Source organism: Poecilia formosa, unplaced genomic scaffold, assembly GCF_000485575.1.
Source record: "Poecilia formosa unplaced genomic scaffold, Poecilia_formosa-5.1.2 Scaffold94, whole genome shotgun sequence".
Taxonomy (NCBI): domain Eukaryota; kingdom Metazoa; phylum Chordata; class Actinopteri; order Cyprinodontiformes; family Poeciliidae; genus Poecilia; species Poecilia formosa.
The window spans coordinates 736,591-758,941 of NW_006800033.1; the positions used below are offsets into that span (position 1 = coordinate 736,591).

Here is a 22,351-nt window from a genome sequence, read left to right on the forward strand (position 1 = left end):
AAAACTAAAATAATCTTTTAAATAACTTCCAGATACCACAACATCCTTCAGAGGACTTTGTTGATAACAGGTTTCTTTAGTTCTTTAGTTTTCTTTCTTTTTTTTGTCAGAATTAAAAATTTCAGATCACCAAAGAATTATTATTATGAGACAAAAAATTTATTATTAAATAAATAAAACAATTTTTTCACTTGATAAATGCATTCTGCATGTGGTTCCACCATAAATTGTATAACACAAAATATCCCCCCAAAAAACATTGAGATCGACTTTCTGTGTACACCTTTTTTGTTTGTTTTTTAGTAAAATAACTAAAAAGAAAACAACAACAACTTAATAATTGGAGGAGAATTGCAAACTTTTCATTTGTATGTGACATTTTAGATTAGTCATTTGATTTAAAGGTTTACCCACACATTCATATTTGCCTGATTGTCATGCAAGATCTTTTTTAAGTTAGCAAAACAAAAATAGAAAAAAATATATACTAGGAAAATGAACGGCTCGATATCATAAAAAGTTGATGCAGTGGCATTTTAAATTGGAAATCGTAATGTGAGGATAAAAAGCGTTAGATGACATTGACTTGTTGTCAAGCATGTGTTTCCAAGTATATAGCATGGCGAGCAGTCGTTCTGGATGCTGATTGGCTCCGATGGTCATGTGGGTGTGGTTAATGGAAACGAGGAAGTGGCGATTCTTACTGTAATAACAAAAGTCGTAATGTATGTAAATGTGATAGACTGTGGTATTTAAATGGCCAGCTGAGTCACATTCATACAAAACAATTTAAATGCCCTGTTCGTCTTTCTGTTACGCTATAAAAATAAATTAAAGATGTAAATCTTATCGTAGACTGTTTATTAATTGTGCGTGGGAAGATGAGGGAGTTTTATATTATATGATAATGCATTTCATCTGTATTTTGTGTTATGAAATTGTTTAGTTTTGTGAGGATTTCATATTTGTGACCGTTTCTATGAGTTCATGAAGCCTGTCGGGCCAGGTATTTGTGCTACGTGTGCGTGTTGAAAGGTTGACACCCCGCATTGATATCTTTACTTCAAGCTCCAGTGAACAAGTAAGTAATCCAAGTAGTCATTTTTCTGCGTGGGAAGTACGTGACTTGAAGCAACAGGATTATATTTAGTTTTTCTGAGAGGTGTAGGCTCAGTTTTAGGCTCCCATGCCTGTTGGGCTATTGTGTGGATGGATATAAAGCTGCACGGGGGGGAGGAGGAGAGGGCGAGTAGATAAGAGGGAGAAGTGGTTTATTGGCTGGCTGCTGCCACTAAACCCTATTTTTTTCAACAAGAAAACAAGAGGACTTGTCGTTTGTGTTGCAGGCCGTAAAGCAACAACATCGCAACCCCGGGAACAACGGGAGAGGACATGATAATCGTGGATCGGGCCCGTATTTCTATTCTGCAGCGCCTACGCCGAGCTCATTGAGTCGGTAACCAGCGTCCGACATGGGGAAGGAGGTAAACGGTGTTTCACGGAGCCGGTTTGAGGTGAGTTAACCTCGCATGTTGACTGACAGTCGGCGACACACACACGACCGAGCTGTTAGAAGCATTAGCATGCGGTTCCGAACAATGGCTGTCGCTGTAATTATTTTAAAACGTCGTTGCAGCTTCCGCAGTCGGTGTTTAGGATTAGGTCAAAACACTGTTGTTTTTGTTCGGACAACATACAGCCGAGGCCTGGCGTGTCATCTGGCTGGGGACACAGAACGGCGTTTTTCCGTCCAACCTCGTATTTCTTTCTCTGCTAAAGGCTAAACTTGGTGCTTAAAATGTTCACTTCTTTTACATTTGCGCAGTCAAAACAAAGACAGCGAGGCTAGGGAGCACGCCGAAGCACAACTTTCGTACTTTTAGTCAGGAAATTAGTTTTTATTGTTGTCTTTTAAGCAGCTTTTTCTCTTTATAAACATGTAACACTGTAATATATGTATCGCTTTTGTTTGGGCCAACCCGATATTTGTGTACAACTGGGGTCGCGAAAGGGGGGCCTCTGCCTGTGAGTGCTTCCCTCAAATACAAACAAATGACTACAAACTGCCTCAATATAACCTGCGTGGAAAGCAGGATGGCCACTTGGAGATAGGTGCAGAAAGTAATCGGAAGTATACCTAGAAACTTTGTTAGCTGAATATTTGGGGGAGATTTGGACATATACCACGTATCTCACCGGTGACATTGACCGGTGTAGCCTGAGCAGTTGATGTTGTTTAATCCCCAGCTAGCATGGGATTTGTGTGTGGTTTTATTTATTTTTAACGGCGCAACAGCTGACTGACTACTCAGAAGACTCAGGCCGTTTTACCTTCTGGCCCGACAGCTGCGGCCAATCTGCTAAAGCTAACTGGAATTCGGACAGGAGGAAACCGGAAATGGCTTGTGCAGGCCTTCAATATAAAAGTACTTTTGTGAAGCAAAGTTTGAAGAGGATACGCCGGACAATATTTCTTTTACAGACTTACTTCTCTAACCTTTTCTGGACTTTCGTTGTTGTTGTGTGTGTGTGTGTGTGTGTGTGTTTTCAAATTGATTGCAAAATGAGTACAATTTAATTTACCAAAATGAACATAAACCTATTCATCCATTGCATACATGCCCCTTATCTTTTCATGGTCTTAAGTGGAAGTAGAACAAGAGGGGAGACACAAGCTGTATAAGTCACTGTCCCTAAATGACCTAAGGACAATTTAGCAATACTAATAAAGCTAACTTTGATGTTTTTGGCCTGTGGGAGGAAGTTGGAATTCCCGAAGAAAACCCATGCATGCACTGAGGGAACAAGCAGACTCCACGCAGAAAGACCCCGGCTCTATTTTTTTCACACTGTGTTCTGCCCTCATACACAAACCATTGTGTAACTTTTTTGTACTTAAACCAATGCCTATCCATTTGTTTCTAGATTGGTTAAGTCTGAAATTATTGTGATGAAATGTAAGAAGATCATTGTTTTTGAGGATTAAAGTTACTTTTTTTTGTCAAAGTTGTCCTCTGCATTTATTTTATTGTGATCCCTATTTTGCCTTTTGGCTTAAGTAAAATTTGACAGATTATGCTACTCGAGCCATCCAAAATGGTAGATACTGTTTATTGGAGTCATGTAGCCACATTTTTAAAAATATAGCCAGAGGAATATATAGAAAGTTACTTGTGTGTCTTGCAGCAGGAAAGCTATAAGTCATACTTGGAAAATATGGGAACAAAACTACAAGGCAACAGAATAATGCCAAAATAGTTGGGTAGCCTTTGATCAATTAACTTTTTAATAATAAGCTTCTTAAGAGACTTTATGCATTAACTAGATGTCTTCAAGCACTTTCTAACAGTTAAGGGTAAACCTTCAAATTATAATGTAAGGTGGAACATTTCTTTCATTTAGTTAATATCTTCAACACTAATAGGCCACGTTCAAAAATGTAGAGGTTTCTCGACTTTTACTTTGAAATGTCTCAACGGAAGTCCACCTAAATTCACATCATCAACATAGCCTTTGTTTGCTGGCTCATAACCACAACAACCTAAACTGTATTTCCAGTCTTGGCCTTCAACACTGAGGCTTCAGTTTTAGGTAAAAATGCCCCAAAAAAGGGACTCGTTTTAACATTGAATTAAAATGAGTCATAAATTTAATTAGAAAACTCAGTGCAGGTCAAATGCTTCCAAAATTATGCCATGAAATAGAAATATGAAGAAATTCAAATACTCCTACAGTATGAGCACAAATTATATTAAGCCTTCTCTCAATATTTGTTCATTTATAAATGTACTTTATTCCTGCATTTTGGGCTTGCAGCTTATTCATTAATAACTTCTAAATTAGTTGGAAAAAATGCATTAATGTAATTCCCCATGGTGTGGAGTGTGTCATTTAAAGCAACGGCAGAATCTGGATACGGTTGGGGAGGTCATCAAAGAATTGACATGGCAACTAAAAGGTGGTCCTCATTTTGTTGATCTATCAACTTGCTGCCAGGATTTTAGACAAAACCCTTTCAATAATCACTTTCTTTTTAAGAGTTTTGTCTTACTTCTACCTGTTTACTTATTTTTGTTTTGGGGTAATGGAAGCTTTAGGACAAACAGGTTTGTTATTGCCGGGATGATTGCAAATAGTTTATAAATCAAAATTGGGTCAACGAGTTATGGGCGAGTTACAGGTATCAGAACATGCGAGTGGTTATGGTGTTTTTAATGCCACAGTTTTCTGATTTTCTCCCCCCAAAACAGATGACACACAAACTACTATGGTAACTGGGGCTGTATGGAGCTTCGAGCAAAGTTGCACTAAGTTTCCCCCACCTGTTGCGAGGCAATGCCAGGCAGGATTTAAAAAAAAAAAAGAAGTGTTTTAAAACTACAGTTGTCAAGGTACAATCGACAAATCTGCCAAGTACTTGACTGCTCAGGTTGGCTACGTGAGCATTTAGACCAATTAGCCAACCAGTACAAGCTTCCTTGACTCGCAGTGTAATTAGAGCTGAGCAGTAATAATTTATAATATTCTGCATAATTGACACTTGTGCTACCACTGAACTGAACAGTGGTGTTATACGATTTCTAAAGTGTATGTATCATAACAATACATATTGATAACTTTATAACAAATAGTGGTGTGGGTATATTATTTTTAGCAGGGATTTAAATACTTGTCACTCTTTTGTTTCTGTTTCAAATGTAAGTGACACTTAGCTGTGGTATTTTCTACCCAGTAATGTTAAACCGTCAGAATATCATACTGACCAACGCATAGGCTCAATGCAGGGTCATCTCTAATTGGTTTGTGTTAAGTGACTTAAAGGGAGCATGCTTCCTTATAAAGGAGTCATAAAGATGAGTCTTCTGAAGACACCCAAGTACAAGAATTTGAATGAAAAATGACTGAAAAAGAAATGCACTGCTGCAAAAAGTCCAAATAAATATTGCTCAGCATTTTTGAAAATTACAGAAAAATCTGACTTATTTTAAGACCAATGTGTCAAAATGAGAAGTAGATCGAGACTTTGCAAAGTATTATATTTTGATTTCTAATTTAACTACGACAGTGTTGTCCAGAAAATCATTTCTGTTTTAAACCGCAGAGGCAGTTTGGTTTGTGTGTCTTGTCTATGTAGATTCCTAAACCTAAATTACTTTATTAAGCCACAAATGTTAAACATGTATAACACATTTTTTCTGTTTGAGCCATTTTCAGCAAACGAATAGTACAATATAATGTCTAATTACGGTTCCATGGCATTTCCTGAACAATTTCAAAGATATTCCACTGTGCTTCACTGGGTTCCTTAACTGGACTTTGGAGCTTTTCAAGCTTTCTCTCAGACTTGCTTTACAGGTCATAGTTGACCAGTGGAGACAGCATAATGCTTGCATTCATGCAGCATTAGGTTCATTTTATGTTAGATCACAAAAGGAGACAGTGTATGCCTGGTAAACAAACATGCACATCTGCCTCCCTGGAAATGGCTCTGGACTATTTGGCCAAAAAAGAAGTACTCTGGAAAAGCGAGCCCTTGCAGCCAGTTTGCCCCAAATCCAAACAGCGAATGTCTGTCCCTTCCTTTTCCCTCAAAATTTTACACGTCTGTGCTGGCAGGCAGCCGCTTGTGTAGACAGCTGTGCGTGTGTGTGTGTGTGTGTGTGTGTGTGTGTGTGCGCGCGCGCGCACACGCAGAGTTTGTGTTTATCAGAAAGACATAGAAAGGCTTTGACCCAAAGGCCCACTGGCTCTCTAACGGTCCAAGCATTAATTTCAGCCGGCAGACATCTCAGTTTGTTTTTATTATTTCTGCAGATGAATGGGTTGAAGTGCCACAATGTCCAAAGCCATTGTGTGGTTTGGGACGCCCATAATAAAAGCAGCCCACTGTTGGGTGTCGTAAATTATTGCTATTGTTTAAAGGCGGTAAATAAACTTTTAATTTAGTTTCAATTGTTGGATGGCTGATTTGTTTAACTGACAAAATGGCAGATCAGCGCTAAGAAAATGCCTTAATTTAATGTCCAAGGGAAGCCCTGAGTGACGCCCCCTTACCACTGGCACTTTGGTTTGGATTTATTGTTCCCCAAGCCTGAGCTGGGAGTAAGGATTGCTTCATCTCTGGGTGCTCCCAAACATCAGTTTTCCATTCTGCAATCTAGCGCAGGCCCGACTTTCTTCCACAAAATCAATAGGGTACCCTTTCTTTTTGAGACAGTGGGTTTGTAATTGCATCTATAATGTTAATTTACAGTCTCTGTATGCGAAGACCGTTTGTGTGCGCGAATTAAAGGGGTTTTATTTGTGGTTTCTCAGCATGCAGTTATTTCTTTGGAAATCCATTAGACGGTTGCAGGGAAAGAGCCGTGAAAGATGCAAGCTGGCTGATTCTGGGGTGAACTCGCAGAACTTGCTGATGTGCAAACTCTTTAGTGTAAACAGAAGAATTGAGATACTGTGCACCAAAAATGATAACATGAAAGCAAAGGCCGCCACAGCTGCTTGTCTGCAAGACAAAGTCCGCTCCTGTTGATTTTCTTAGAGAATCCCAAATATCCATCCTGCGTTCTGTGTTCTTTCCACAATTACTAAGAATTCCCTCTAGATCAACTTCTGTCAATGACTTTACCCATCAGTGTATTGGACTTCTTTTTTACGGACTAAGTCACTTTGAGACAAGCCGGCAACACTGATATCCTCTCTTTTTTGTTTCAGATGTTCACAAATAGTGACGAGGCAGTCATCAATAAGAAGTTGCCTAAGGAGCTGTTGCTACGGTGAGTGACATTTCAGAACCTTTGAGTCAGCGTGTCTGCAGGTTTTGTAAGACTGGGGGGGGGACTGAGACGTAAACTACTTCATACTTCACAACCTCACTTTGAATCAGCAAAATTAAGCCAATGCTACTAATGCCCCACCTTTTCCTTTCTGCAACCCTTAAGCACCACATTCACAAACGCACCCGCACGCTGTGCATTTTGCAATCATATCATGTATGCTCACTGGCCCAACCACCCATTTTCCCTTTTAATACCCAACTTGCTCTGCTCCCCGAATGCTATAAGTATAATTAAAAACAGATGCTGGTGGCTATAAAACATTTAAATTGATTTCAGACAAAAAAAAAAAAAACAAAAAAAAAACCTCAAACCCCTTAGTAAACAGAAAATGAACACCATAACTCAACCCTGGTCCATGCCAGACAATCTCACTGCACTGCGACTGCTTGGCCAGGTGCAGAGCTGCAATTTCTGAAGTTGGCAGATGGTGCTGCGACTTGCTGTTTCCCTACTTCGACCCCAATATGCTTTTAGCTGCATTGCAAGATCCTGTAGATATTTAACTTGGATCCTTTTAGCGTCTTTGTGTTGCTTTTAAGAAAATGAAGCTTTCCCACAGAGAGACTAAGCATCTACTCTGCATACATCCAGTGATGTTGGCTGGTTTACTCTCTGCCTGGTGCTGCGGTTGCAAGCAGCTGTAGCATTGACCTGAGGACAACCTAAAATCATCAGACAGTCAAACAGTTATTGGCAGCGAAACAACTGTTGTGTTTAGTGGCTTGGATGAGAAGCAACCTTACATGTGGATTATACAGCGATCGTTCACAACTCGGTCCTTACTGTTTCTTTTCCCGAGAAAGGATTTTTCAACATGCTTTTAACAATCAATGGAATTCATAATTCAAAGTTTTTGAAAAGGTCATGTAATATTTGTGGCTCAATTTTATTTAGGTGGACTCGGGACAAAAAATATCTATTTGGATTGTAAAGGTTTCAGACCCTGCTCTAGGATGCCATTGAAGTGTTTTACTAGAATCGGACCTTTCACTATGTCACTTTAAAGTTTTTAGTGATTTGTATATGCTTTTTCATATGACTTTATTATAATAAAGCTAGCTGACGAAATATAGTGAAGATTAGGTCTTCCAATGAATTGATGTGTATGTAATCACTCTGCAAAAATAATTTCCCAACATAAATTGAAAACCTCCCGACCCCACTAAGGGAAAAGGGTGTAAAGAAAATGGATGGATGGATGGATAAATTGAAAACTGGAGCAACAAAATTAGCTAAAGCCAACATTTGTCACTGCCAAAACACTGGCCATGACTGCAGCCTGAAGAAGCATCTTGCAGCCACGGGGACCAGAGTCTTTAAATCGTCCCCGTCTGTCTTCCAGAATCTTTTCCTTTCTGGATGTGGTGACACTGTGTCGATGTGCCCAGGTCTCACGGGTGAGTCTGTGTTCACCGTTACCATATCTGCATGTTTTCTGTTCGCGTAAGTAGTCGGCAGGCGTAGAAGCGGTGTTGACTCTTAACATGTCTGCGTCCGTTTCTTCGCCCTCAGTCCTGGAATGTCCTGGCCTTGGACGGCAGCAACTGGCAGCGAATCGACCTCTTTGATTTTCAGAGGGACATTGAGGTGAGAAAATCCTAAGTTGGTTCCTAATTTACTGGTTATGTCACTTAAGATATTACCAAGGAGATAAAATAAGTAATAGAAGTGATCATATATGATGGAGTTTTTGTGTTTTGTTGCAGGGTCGGGTGGTGGAGAACATTTCAAAGCGATGTGGGGGCTTCCTTAGAAAATTGAGCCTAAGGGGTTGCCTGGGTGTTGGTGACACCGCTTTGAGGTGAGTTTGCCAGAAACCTAAGCTAATCAAATACTCACTTCAATCTAAACATTACACAGGAACAATCCGTACGGTTTTTACTGCTATTAAATCGATTTCTCTCTGCAGGACTTTTGCACAGAACTGCAGAAATATTGAGCTACTTAGCTTGAATGGCTGCACCAAGATTACTGACAGGTTTGTGTTTAGCTCATCTAGCAGTGCTGTATCACGCTTATTTTTTTTTGAAAATGTTAATTTTTTCCCCCCTCTCTCTCCGCAGCACGTGTAATAGTCTCAGTAAGTTCTGTCCAAAGTTAAAGCACCTGGACCTCGCCTCCTGTACCTCAATCACCAACCTGTCTCTTAAAGCTCTCAGGTATGTTGCATCAGTTCTGGGTCAGAATGTACAGAATTACAAACAGCCCTCTTAAAATGTTAAGCCTTTGTGATGTACGGTGGTAAACCACTTAGAATCTTTACTCACCTGTTAACGTAACCTATATGTTAAAAAACATAACTACACAACAAATTAATATGTTATGGAGGTGAATAAAAATAGCAAAAAGCTGTATTTACCCGTCTTATTACTTTGTTTGAAGCCCCTTTTGATTCAGTTTCAGCTTTAGGTGTTTTATCACCATCCCAGTTCTTGACTTATTTGATCTCTCTATCAAGGAAAAGTTCTCCAGATGAATTGTTTTGTGATAACACCGTCAGATTTAGATCTGAACTCTAGCTGAGCCTTTCCAAGACTTTAATTTTATTCATTGTTTGTTGTATACTTGGACTCATTGTGATGGCATAAAGTGAAATCATTCATTACCTTTCAGCTGACATCTGAAGGTTTAGCATCTGAACGAACAGATGGTTTATATATTATTGATAATTATCCCCTTAAAACATGAAATTGTCCTCTAAAGAAAAGCAGCCCCTCAACATGATGGTGCCCCCACCATGCTTTATTGTTACTCGGTTTCTTTGGTAACGAAGTGTTGTTGTGTCAAATGAATGTGGGGATTGTAGTTCAAAGGTATAAGTATGGTTTCTTTAGACCTTAACACAGAACTTCTTGAGAGTTTGGGACATTTTACCCAGGTTGTATATTTTCTTTGAAAGAGAAACTTTTTTTCCCCCCCCAAGAGAAAAAAAATACATATATAGATGATGTGTTCTGGAATTTTATCCTCTGCTATTTGCTGTCATTGACTTCCATTTGCAACACCTCAACTCACACCTCTGTCCGTCCTTTAGTGAAGGTTGCCCTTTGCTGGAGCAGCTGAACATTTCCTGGTGTGATCAGGTCACAAAGGATGGCATCCAAGCTCTGGTGCGCTCCTGTCCCGGACTCAAAGGCCTCTTCCTAAAGGGCTGCACACAGGTACTGCTGAGTGTACTACTAGTTCCTTGTATTGTTTTCTAATTAAAATAAGCAAACAGAATGAGTGACTTCCTGTTCAGCGGAGGAGGTTTTCAGGTAAAAGAGATGCTGGTTAGTATTTGCACCAACAGAATGTTGCATGCAGCCATTTTATTAACAGTCAACAGCCTTGCATTCAAAGACGGTTCAAGGTGTCACGGATCGCTCTGATCCGTGACACCTTTTAGACGAATTAGACGAATCACTGGGTTCAACGGGATTTGTAAAGAGCGTCATTGAATGACTGAACATCTAAGCATTGATACTTTCTTCCCATAGCTTGAAGATGAGGCTTTGAAGCATATCGGAGCACACTGTCCAGAGCTGGTTACGCTCAACCTGCAGACATGCTCGGTAAGTGCAATACCAAAGACATGAAGTTTGTACTGAAATACAAGGAAGGTTAGGTTGTTGTAACCTAATAGTTAGTGTTTTAAAGAAACGCTGCACCGATGCTACAAAAAGCTGATCTTATTCACTGAAGACATTCCATAACGGCTTATGGAACAAGTAGTTTAGCACTTTGTGTTCTTTGCTGCGCAAATACCGCGGTGAAGTTCGGAACTGCTCAATTGCCCTTAGGGGAAACTGCTTTGTTCAGTGTCGTTAAACGAATAAGCTCATTATCTCAAGGTATTTAATGTTTGTTGTCTCTGAATTACTTGCGGTACCGGTCTGGTGCTCAGAAGAAGCAAAGTGACCAAAGTAGTAAAGCATCGATATTCAAGGAGGATTTCTTTCTCTCCTGCAATTTAAGAGTCACTTGTAAATCTTCATCCAGGTGCAACTCTCTGTCACAGTTGCTGTAAAAGTCCTTCTTCTGCTTCCTCCAAAATTCTTTCCAATCATTTATAACTCTTAAGTTCTGAAAGAGTTTTACTCTGGTATGCAAAGGCATCTTTCCTAAATAAAGGTCACGACTCAAGCAAGAGAACTTGGATGTATTCAAAGTGTTTGGGTGAGAGTGAGGTACCCAGTGTGTTATGTACATATTAATGCCATTCTAGTTCATAATTAGGATTAGATGGAGGTCAGACTGCTTAATCTTTCAGTGCAAAAAGCATCTATGAAAGGCAACTTTCATAGATGCTTGGATACTTGTCAGGTTTTTGTTTGGTTAGCTTTCGAATATTAAAAATAGGCCTGTCACAATAACTGTCACACACTTTTATTCTGCACAGTGCTCTTAACATTAGCCCTCCTCATAAAAGCCCTCAAAATATGTCCAATGTCAAGCTGAATCAATGCAAGTAATGTTTACAAAAGATTGCATAAGATATCCTCTGTTTCTGGTGAGCATCTCTCTGTTTGAACCGAGTGTCATATGCTCCAGCAGCTGCCTGATAACACTTTTGTTCCACGCATTATGTGACCACTTATAGCCTTTGGTCCCCAGTGTATACAGGGCAAGCTTATTTCAAATAAATGTGCTAAAATACCCATCTTTAGTCTCTGTATGCAATGATTCAGCCTAATTTTAATGTTTAGTTTTAGTTTGGCTTATTTTGGAAAATTAAAATGCAGATCAAAAGATATTAAGGAAATTATGAAGTACGATCGTATAGAAAAACGTGAAACATAAGGGCACATTTACAGAGTATTAGTGAGAATTTAAATGGAATATGTAACAATGCAAATGTGTCACTAAGCAAATTTTAAGTTGAACCCCCGTAGTTGTACATCTGCTTTTTATTTATAGTGTTAAATAGACCAGAAATCATACTGGGAATAATGAGATTTCATTCCAAGCCAAAAATTCCATGTATTCAACTTTTGAATACACTTGACTTAAGAAAGTGCAGATATATATTTTTTGCCCATATTTCTAAAAATTCAGTTGACTTTTATTTATTATTCTGGTTAAACACGTCAACCTTTATTTTTTTTTTAATCTGGCTTCTGCAAAAAAAAATGCAGAAACAAATTAAATGCTGTCCTAAGCTGAGTTTATGGGCGTAGGCAGATTTTACTCTTCACTGCTTGGAAACACAGCAGAGTGTAAAATTGAATGAAAATTTTTAAAGATTTTTTTTTTTTTCTTCCTCAAATGAGCAGCAGATCACAGATGATGGCCTCATCACTATTTGTCGGGGTTGCCACCGCCTGCAGTCTCTGTGTGTGTCGGGTTGTGCCAACATTACAGACGCCTTCTTGCACGCCCTGGGGCAGAACTGCCTGCGTCTCAGGTACATCTACGTTCCCAACTTTATTGGAAACTTATCAGTTAAACACTTGCATGATCTCTGTCAAATTATTGCACAATTTCTCTTCATTCTTCCAGAATATTAGAAGTGGCTCGCTGCTCTCAGCTCACAGATGCTGGCTTTACTCCATTAGCAAGGGTGAGTTGTGGTGTTTGCCTTTTGAATGCGTGCCAGCAAGGCTTTTGTATTTTGAAAATTTAAACTTAAACTGACTTTACATTGAAATCGATAACCATAAAGTACGTCGGATTAATTTGAATGTTTTTATTGTTGTTGTTTTTTTTAGAATTGCCATGAACTTGAGAAGATGGATTTAGAAGAATGTGTACAGGTGCATACAAATATTTAAAGTATTGATAATGCAGACATTGTGATGTATAATTTAAACAGCAAGATTTTTATTTTTTTTCTTCTTTTCCCACACCAGATCACAGATGTAACTTTGATCCAGCTGTCCATTCACTGTCCTCGTCTGCAAGTCCTGGTGAGTCTGTGCTCTCCTCTCCAGCATGTTTTTTTTTGCTTCCGTTACATTTGAAATCGCATCTTTCGTTCTTTTTGACTAACCCGTGGCGCCCCTGCGTTCCCTCAGAGTCTGTCTCACTGTGAGCTGATAACGGACGACGGCATCAGACACCTCGGCAGCGGCCCCTGCGCTCACGACCGCCTGGAGGTGATCGAGCTTGACAACTGCCCCCTCATCACAGACGCCTCGCTGGAGCACCTGAAAAGCTGCCACAGTCTGGATCGCATCGAGCTTTATGACTGCCAGCAGATTACCCGCGCAGGCATTAAAAGACTACGGGTAAGTTGTGTTGGCTGATGATTCACAGGCATAACGTTCTGTAAACGTTTGTTTTTCTCAAGGCAACGTATGTCACTTATAGTGTGAAATTGATTTATATTACAGTGTGCACATATGTGATGTGAGGGAATTCTCTGTTCAGTTTTTTTTTGCTTCTCTACTAGAACATAAATATTTTGCTGCCCAGGTTTTCTGCTTATAAATGACAAAAAAAATAATTTTTTTATTGTGACCCTGTTTTTTGTAAAGCAAACTTGAATTCAGTGCCTTGAAAAAGCATCCGCACCTCTTGAACATCTCCACCTTTTTCACTTTATGAACACAGACATTAATATATACAGTATGCACCATTCTTATTTTTGAGGATTATTTTTATTAATCACAAACGACACCGCTTTCGGTCAACCTGTAATGTTTATAAACCTCAAGCATAAACCTGAGATATTCTCAAAACAAAGCCAAAACCTGACATGTACTTTCTATGTGCACAATTATTGCTTATGCAGAATTATTACTTTCACTTTATTATTTAAGTCTGAATGACAAACACCCCAAAACTTTCCAATAAATGCTTCTAACATTTAAAAACAACCGAGTGACTGTTACGGCCACCGTTCTTTTCAGCAAGTGACAAACCGTCTTTTCTTGGAGTCTGTCAGTTTCTTGATCTGTCAACGATCAACTTTCTGTGCAGCAGCAACTGCAGTCTCTCCGACACTGTTCAGAGAGGTGGACTGTTTTCTTTCACTGGGAATCTGTTAAAAAAAAAAAAAAAAAAACTTCCATGAGTTCTCAGTTGAGTTCAGGTCAGGTGAGGAAAGTGGCCGTTTCATAAGTTTTGTCATCTTCAGTGCTTCTACTGGCTAAACATGGAAAAAAAAAAAAAAAGAAAAGTCCTGCATAAAAATCATTCTCTTTTTGAAAGATACGGACTTCTTCTTGTTGAAGAAAGTGTTTTATAAAACTGGCAGTAGGCTCTGGAGGTTTTCCTTTTTGTCTTGAACCCGAATAGATCCAGCTAGTTTATTTTTGGTAACACCAGCCCATACTCGCCTCCGCCTTGCTGGTGTTTGAGTTGATGTGGAGTTTTGTGCCCCTTTTTTTCATACCATTACTTTTCTTGATCTATGGAAGAGGAATAGGACCTATGAAAAAAAAAATAAAAAAAATAAGACACACTCCTAAAAAAAAATACTTAAGTCAGTCAATCAATATTTTTATTTTTTTCAGTGACCCTAATCGTCTTCTGTATTGATCAGCAGGAACATTTAATGTTGGCCAAAGTGTATTTTCTTGTACATGCATAACATGGTAGATTTGGTGTCAACAGTCACAACTAAAAGTTAGTATTGTGCAAAGGGAACAAAAACATCACCCGTCAGCTCAAACTGACAGGTGATGTTTGTAGTAGCAGAGGTTTCGAGGATCTGCATGTGTTTTCTATTTAGTTTAGTGATCCGACACTTTAAACTTTTTTTGTCTCTTTCTTGGGAGCCCTTCTTTCCCTCTGTAGCTGTTTGTAGCACTTAGTATCAGTCAGTAGCTCATTGGCGGAAGTGAGAGCATGCGCTAAATAGTAAAACATAGTTTCACAAGGCCTCGAGGCAGATAATTTGACTCCAGGAGTTTTGCCCATGTTGTATCTGCAAAGATTTGAAGCACTGAAGTGTACAAATCCAAATGGTTGCAGTGTTTTTATTTCGGGGTGCCACAGTAAAGTGGGCTGAATACAAATCCACACCAGACTCTTGATTTTTGACATTGAACAAAACCCTGTAATTTAATTATTTCATTGAGATTTATTTGAAATCTCAATGAAATGCATTGAAATTTAGTTGAAACGTGATGAATATAAACATACTCCTCTCTGCCTGGTTCTAGATATCTATAGGAAAGCAGCTCCTAAGAAAAGATCATTTCAGACATGAATTTATCTCGATAATTTTGACGGGCTTCAGGAATGCATTGAAAGGTCTTGTTTTTGTTTTAATCATAAATTAGACTCCGAAGTCTTAATGTTTGTTCTTTTCATTATGGGTCTTGCATAAAGCGGTTGGAACTAGCTCCAACACTAACATGCTGCTTGCACACTAGTGATTCATGTGATTCAGGTGCATACAGCGAGGCTCCATATTTGGAGCAGCAGACTTGTTGCAGTCGTTCCCCACCAGCAAAGTCTTAAACATGGAAGGTAATCAGAGGACAGAGAGTTTGTTTAATGTTTTTCCAAACTGAATTTTGATTTCTGACTCACTGCACCGCCCACACGGAGCTGGTAATCGCAAGCTGGGCTCGTCATCGTTTGATCTCAGGCCTGCCCGTTTGATTTAGATGCGAATCAATCATAGCAGGACTACGCGGGTAAACAAGAGTTTGTTGCCAGTGGAAGACTGACTCAAGTGATGCTCCAATTTTATTATTTTTTTTCTGAGGCGTTAACAAATTTCCTATTTTTCTTCCTTCCCCTCAGACTCATCTGCCTAACATCAAAGTGCACGCATACTTCGCTCCTGTCACTCCGCCCCCTTCCGTCGGGGGCAGCCGTCAGAGGTTCTGCCGCTGCTGCATCCTGCTATGATGCAAAGACAAGAACCCCCCCTCTCCTCCCTCAAACCTCCCTACTCGGCGTGTTCCTCCCCCAACCCAATGCCACACCGTCTCGTCTTCTACAGAAAAAGGATACAGGAAACTTCATGCTGGTGTGCCCGCTCTGCTTTCTTCTTTCTCGGAGCTCCAGAGAACGACGGAGAACCAAACGGGATTCAAGATTCTGGATGAACTTCTCTGGAAATGGTTTTGAGTCCCAAATCGTACACGGTTAACACGAACATCGGTGGGCACATCAGTATTATTAAGAGGGGCTGTGCGAATAACAGCTGTGTTCATCAGTGCTACAAGATTTTCCTTTCAATCAGATGAAGTATGGACAATTCCCCCCTAAGAAAAACTGAGGATTTTCACAAAGATCCCCTCCTCCCAGTTTTTTTCCCCCCTGGTTCCGAAGGTCACTCAAAAGCTACCTCTAAACAGGAACTGCACTTGAGTAAGACCGACGTTTGCTGATTTATTTCAAAATAAAAGCAGCAGTGACGTAGCTGAAAAACTGCCAACACCTCCAACATACACACACACACACAGCAGCAGAGAGCAATTATTTTTGTTCCTTTTAAGAATATCTGCAGCCATTTGCACTTACAATGAAAAAGAGAAACAATGATCAGACACTTTACTAACACACGCTGGCGCTCACAGCCGTTCTCCTCTCGCCTCTCTCCGTTACAATCAGGCGCTTCAAGATACTGAAGAGAATAGAAACAAAAGTTGAAATATTTTTCTAGAACTCAGACTCACAAGTCGGGACTTAAGAAGATGCCAAATGTTGCATGTGACTCCTGCTAGTTCTTTTTTTTTTTATTTAAAAAAAAAAAAAAAGTGTAAATATATAGGACTGCAAGTCGAAGCCAGCTAAGAAGCAGCAACAGGACAGTGACGTAAGCTGTGGGTGGAGACATCCACCCATCAGAGGAAGCTCCAGCAAAGTCGGAGCACGCTCGTTTACACACTGATCTGCTGGGGAGTTTAAGCCAGATATGTCTGATTTGCTGGCCTGTTACAGCTTATGTTAACAACAACAAACTTGTTTTTTTTGTTTTTTTATTTCCCCGAGAAGAAGTGTAAAAATAAGATCCAACATCACTACAGGAATTCAAACTGAAGGACAATGGAAAGATAAAGCCAACTTTAAAAAAAACAAAACAATCAATCCTAGATTGTTTACTTTCAGTTAGTTTGAGTTCACTGAGTTGCTTTTTCTTTCGCCTGGAGGACTAAGGAAGCGGTCGGGGTCGAGAGCCTCAGCTCCTCGGAGGTCTTACAGGGATCCCTCCGGCCGTCCGGGACGAGCGACCCTGAACCCGCTCCGAGAGAAAGCTGACTGAATCTGAGGCCTGCAGCGGCGGAGCTTCTAAAGGACTTCAGCTCCGTGGCCCTTTGAAGTATTGAAGCCTTTTCTTATGAATCGCCCTGTCCTGCTCTCACACCTGCTTCATTCTATCTCTTTATATAAATGTTTTTTTGTTTCCCCCCCAACCCCTCCTGGCTGTAATTTCCTCTGAGTCTTTCACTCTCTTTGTTTTGCTGTGGTTTGGATTCTGTCTCCGTTGTGTTTGAAGCCATGAGTCCCGTTTCTACGGAATGAGTTTAAGCCCAATTTCCAATCCCGGTTTTGATCTGATGGAGTTTGTTTTCATTAAGTTTGTTACTAAATGTCTAGCATTTGTCCGTGGGAAGTGTTGGCATCAGTGCAATTGTATTTTTAAAAAAACATTTTTTAAACTACATATAAGTTGAGGCTAATGGCGATTATTGCTGAATGTTTTAAGCGAGGAGAAGGATCTTATCGCAGCAGAATGATTCTCATTTCCACCCACAAGCATTTTTTATTTGCCTTGTTTTAAGAAAAAGAAATCCTTTTCTCAATGTTCTCTGCCTAAATGCTTCAAGCAAAGCGATAAAGAAGGATATTTGTCACCAATTTAATGTGCATTGCAACAAATTGGCATTTGCCAAATCCAAAATTATGATTCTATTCAGTGTACATTTTTTTTTTCTTATTTTTGGAAGGGGCTTTACGAAAGAATTTATAAAGAGAGGAGTGTGAAAAGTTTGGAAAAGGTGACAGACTCTGTCTTTGAGCTCCAGAAGACAAGATTTTAATCCGGGATGTAATACCTGCTTGTCCTCAAGTTCACCAGTGCAGCTAATAGCGACGTGCTTTCAACCTGCTCCTGAACGTTTCATGTGTATTAAAGAATATGTCATTTGATGCTTCAAAAAAATGAAAAGAGAAAAACACTACAAGTTCCACCTTGAACTTATTTTTCCAGAGCAGTATCAAACTCTTATCTTTATATCAGCGCTCTATATCCCCTTGTTTACATGGAAGTTGGAGCCATCACGCTCCGGTTCTGTTCGTCTAATGCACGTTTTGTCCTAAACACTGGAGTCAGGTTAAGGAGAAAGGCAGAAGAAGCTGAATCAACAGTGTCTGTGTCGGAGGCAGAAGATTTGACACCTGAGAAATATAAAAAATAAATAAAACAAACAGGAGTTTTGGAAGTGACTGTAGTTCATATATTTACTGTAAATCTTTTCCTTTTTTCTTTCTTTTTTTTATAATTAACCAATATAAAGAAATATGTACGTATGAATAAATATATACCTATATTATTAAGACTTGTGTTTTTATTTTAGGTTTGTCATTGTTGACGGTAGATGGCAGCAGAGATCAGGTTATGCTGATTCCATCATTGCACAGTTAACATGAACATCGGAGTCATTATGCGTCTGCAAAGTGCCAAACATCTAATAATTCGGTGGGGGGGTTTAGCCCTCAGTTCAGTAAATTGACCTGGGAACAATTCTGGTATTAACTTGATTCAAAATATTTGCTTGTTTGGTTTACCACAACCTGCTTGCTAAAAACTATTTAAGAACTCTTGAGTAATTTGAATGGAAAATATTTTTTTCTTGCATAAATATCCCACATGTGGGTGCCTCAGGTTATATCTGAGTAAGATGAGATCTATAACTCTTCGCAATATGCATATTGTCAGCAAAATACACTGGCTGTCAGAATTATGACGAGATGTATGGACATGGAGGTACCAATTTAAGTCTTAATCAGCATCTTTTTCTAATTAAAAATGCTGATTTCTAATTTCTAAATGCATAAATTTGTAAACATTTTTAATCCACCTTTTTTCTTTGCAATCATCCCTTCATCTTGGAAGGCTTTCCACAATATTTAGAAGTGTGTATGGGAATTTTTTTTGGTTTTTTTTTTGCCATTCTTCCAAGAGTTCATTTGTGAGGGTCTAAAAATGTTATAGTTGATATATATGTCGTATCCAATCATTTTAAAAATGGGATTTAAAAAAGTTGCCTATAATCTCTTGAGGACAGGCCACCGCTGATGTAAGCTAAATTTCAGAGTTTAATTTTTCTGCCCGCATTCTTCTACATGTTGTCACAGTAGTTACATGTTTAATCAACAATTTAAAGTTCCAACAAATAACTGTTTAACAATATTAAGCCAACTAAGCAAAGTGCCAGATATCTAAGAACCAATAAAACAACCTGCCAAATCAAACTTTTGAGTAGAAAACTGATGTGAATTGTGTGAGGGTTTTTATTTTTGTGTGTGTGTGTGTGTTTGTTTTGTTTTGTTTTGTTCTGATTCGAAGGAGCCAACAGTTTCAGCACAGCTTAGCCGTCCATGGAGTTTGTTCCAGATCTGAATCAAAAATGTTTAATCCTGCCTCCCTTTTTAGTTCCAGTCCATAAAACACTAAATAAAACGAATCGAGATGATTCAAACCCGTCAAGCAAGTGTGAAGATGAGTGAAAGCTCAAGGAAAAACAGAACCCGGTTTTACATGCTCCATTTTTGTGGTGTTGGTAAAGACTACGGCAGCAGCATTTTTGGTGTGATCTGTGTTTTTCTATGTCCTGCTTTGACATTAATTCATTTTCACTTCACTAATGGACTTTTATGCTGATTTTATAATTAATGGGAGAGGCAGGATACAACTTTCCAGTCCATCACAGAGCAACACAGAGAAGCACACACACACAAACACACACAAACACTAATACCATGGGGCCAATTTAGAGAGACCAATTACCCTAACAGTCATGTTTTTGGACAGTGGGAAGAAACTGGAGTACCTGGAGAGAAAGCAGACAGAAAGATTCCTGATCAAGATAAAAACCCTGACCTTCCTGCTGCAAGGCAACAGAGCTAATCACTGCTCCTCCTGGCAGCCCTGATCTGAAAATATGAGACCTTAAACAATTTTACTGATTTAAAAACCTAGGTATAAAATCACCCTATCTTTTGGAGGAGTCATTTCTTCTTCTTCTTCTTCTTCTTCTTTTTTTTAAAGACTCCTTTTAAGATTTGAGATTCACACCAGGAGACTGAGCTGATCTGAATCTTTTTTTGGCACCTGGAGAACGAAATTTATGGTAAGAGGATATCTCCCTTGCAGAAATAAAACTAACAAGAGCTCAGACTGATGGCTGCAGACTTGGAGTGTCTCTCTTGGATATTTCTGTCTTTTTGCTTAGATTATTGTGTCTGAGGTGGAAGCACAGATGAACAATTGGTGCCAATTTATCCCAGAGGGCTCCCAAAGTGCAGCAGCTCTGGTCCTGCGGCTGCACCATGGCGACCGCTGTCACGGCTGGGATCTGTCTTCTGCCACATGAAGCTCATTTTGTTCCTCCAGTCTTCCTGTATCTCTCCCCTGTTTCCAAATCACCAAAGCTGAAAGTGTGTGTTCCACTCCTGTGTTTAGGGTTCGTTTTTTTTAAACGGAGTTATCGTGGCACCTGGGGTATCACACATAGAGATGAAAGGAAGGTGGCTCAGTGGAAGAAATGTAAATCTACCCCCCACCCCCCTCTCATTGAGTTGTCTCTGTTGTTCTGTTTTTCTGAGTTTGTACACAGATGGTTTGGAGCACAAATCATCGCACGCCAACATATTGTGTTCCTGTTTATTTTTAACAGCAAAGGCACTGCTATAGAAAAAAGTCTGCCATTTTTTTGTTTTATTTTTCCTCATTGTGCTCATTGTTTCTCACTCTGCCACATGCTGTCTCCTGACTCTGTGTGAAGATATAATTAATACTATAACTGAACCGTCTTCTTCACACACACACACACACACACACACACACACACACACACACACACACGCAAAGACTTTCTGGCTGCTAGAAGCCAACTTTGGTGTCAGGCTTTGGTGAAATAATGCAAAAAAAATGCAAAGATAATGAAAGTAACAGATGATTCTTACATTTAAAAGTGTCAGTCATCGTTTATTTCCTACTTTCATGAGAATAATAGCAGCTGCTACTTGCCACAAGAAAATGCACAATAAGAAAGTGGCCATTTTTTTACTTTTACCTCAGATTTAGAGCCGACAATGACCCATTTTGCAACTTTAATTATTCCGATGTGAGGGTGCACAAGCACAAGCTGTGTTTACCGCGAAACAGAAATGGTGGCAGATGAATCTCTGTGTTGCAAAACATTTCAAAAATAGTCCAGCAACATGGATATTTTTTATTTGACTGAGTCAAGTAGAAATTGATGCTTTTCATACTTATCTGTGTGACTGATGCAATCGTTGCAAACATATAAACCGCTTGAGCTTACAGTAAGACACTAATGATCAGTATGTGACAAGATCAACACAAAATATGTGGTTCACAAAAAATGTCACAAAAAAAGATCTGAAAAGTTTACTGTAAATTGGAGTTTTTTTTCCCCTTTACTCTGATGCTCCTGAATAAAATCCAGGGTGAATGAATAGTTGTCTTGAGAAGTCACTGACTCAGTAAATAGAGTAGGATTAGGGATGAGGATGAGAAGTGTAAGGGAAGATAAGATTATAAACCAAATTTTGAACAAAGTGCTTCAAAATATAATATGAAAATGGAAAGAGAATTGCACAGGTGTAACACTGCAATCAGCCCTAATTAAAATACTAGGCAAGGAGAGCATTAATTAAAGATGCACCAAGGCCCATGGAAACACCGGAGGGGCTGCAGACATCCACAGCTCAGTGCACCTCACAAATGTGGCCAAAAACAAGTCCAGTTTGCTTCACAGAAAACATGCAGACGAAGAGGCGCGGGGAAGATGAGAACAAAACTGAACTTTTTTGCCCACATGTAAAATGGCAAATTGAAAACCATCCTGAACACATCATTCCCACACAGTGAGACATGATGGTGGCAGCGACCTTTCATCAGCACTGACAGAGACACTGATCAGAGATGGATGTAGCCAAGCACAGGGCAATCCTGTATGGAACGCTGTTGGAATAAAATAAAACTGCACAGAGTAGTTTTCAGATTTTATTGGTAAAAATGACGTATAAAATTATAGACGATTTTGTTTTGGGCTGCCACATATAAAACACATGGAGTTAGTGGAGTGTAAATTGCACTATGTGTTGTTCGGTGTTAGTCTTCGAATATGGCATATAGTATTAATGGAGGACCCAAAGCAAATTTGGTTTAACATAACTAAAATGACCACGGACGTTTTAATTAAATTTTTTTTGCCTATAGTACAAGACATTCAAGACTCTACAAGCCAATTTGCCAATGTGCTGTTGGCAAATTGGCTTAAAATTTGTATGTCGTTTCAAAATAAATGATCTCTCTATGAAATGAGCCCTGATGGAGGGTTGAAATCCGCCAATCGTGCGCCTCAGACGCATGGAAA

General features: G+C 39.3%; 1 protein-coding gene across 1 annotated transcript; it reads left to right on the forward strand.

The window, feature by feature from the left end:
- Positions 1 to 863: 863 nt before the first annotated feature.
- On the forward strand, positions 864 to 18,139 carry LOC103142175 (F-box/LRR-repeat protein 20). Its single transcript, XM_007558081.2, has 16 exons — positions 864 to 1,081; positions 1,347 to 1,514; positions 6,715 to 6,776; positions 8,182 to 8,236; positions 8,352 to 8,426; positions 8,546 to 8,640; positions 8,749 to 8,817; positions 8,903 to 8,998; positions 9,874 to 10,000; positions 10,319 to 10,393; positions 12,095 to 12,225; positions 12,321 to 12,381; positions 12,530 to 12,574; positions 12,671 to 12,727; positions 12,836 to 13,048; positions 15,519 to 18,139. The coding sequence occupies exons 2-16, from the start codon at positions 1,473 to 1,475 to the stop codon at positions 15,624 to 15,626; spliced, it is 1,311 nt and encodes a 436-aa protein (XP_007558143.1). The 5' UTR covers positions 864 to 1,081; positions 1,347 to 1,472; the 3' UTR covers positions 15,627 to 18,139.
- Positions 18,140 to 22,351: the final 4,212 nt, after the last annotated feature.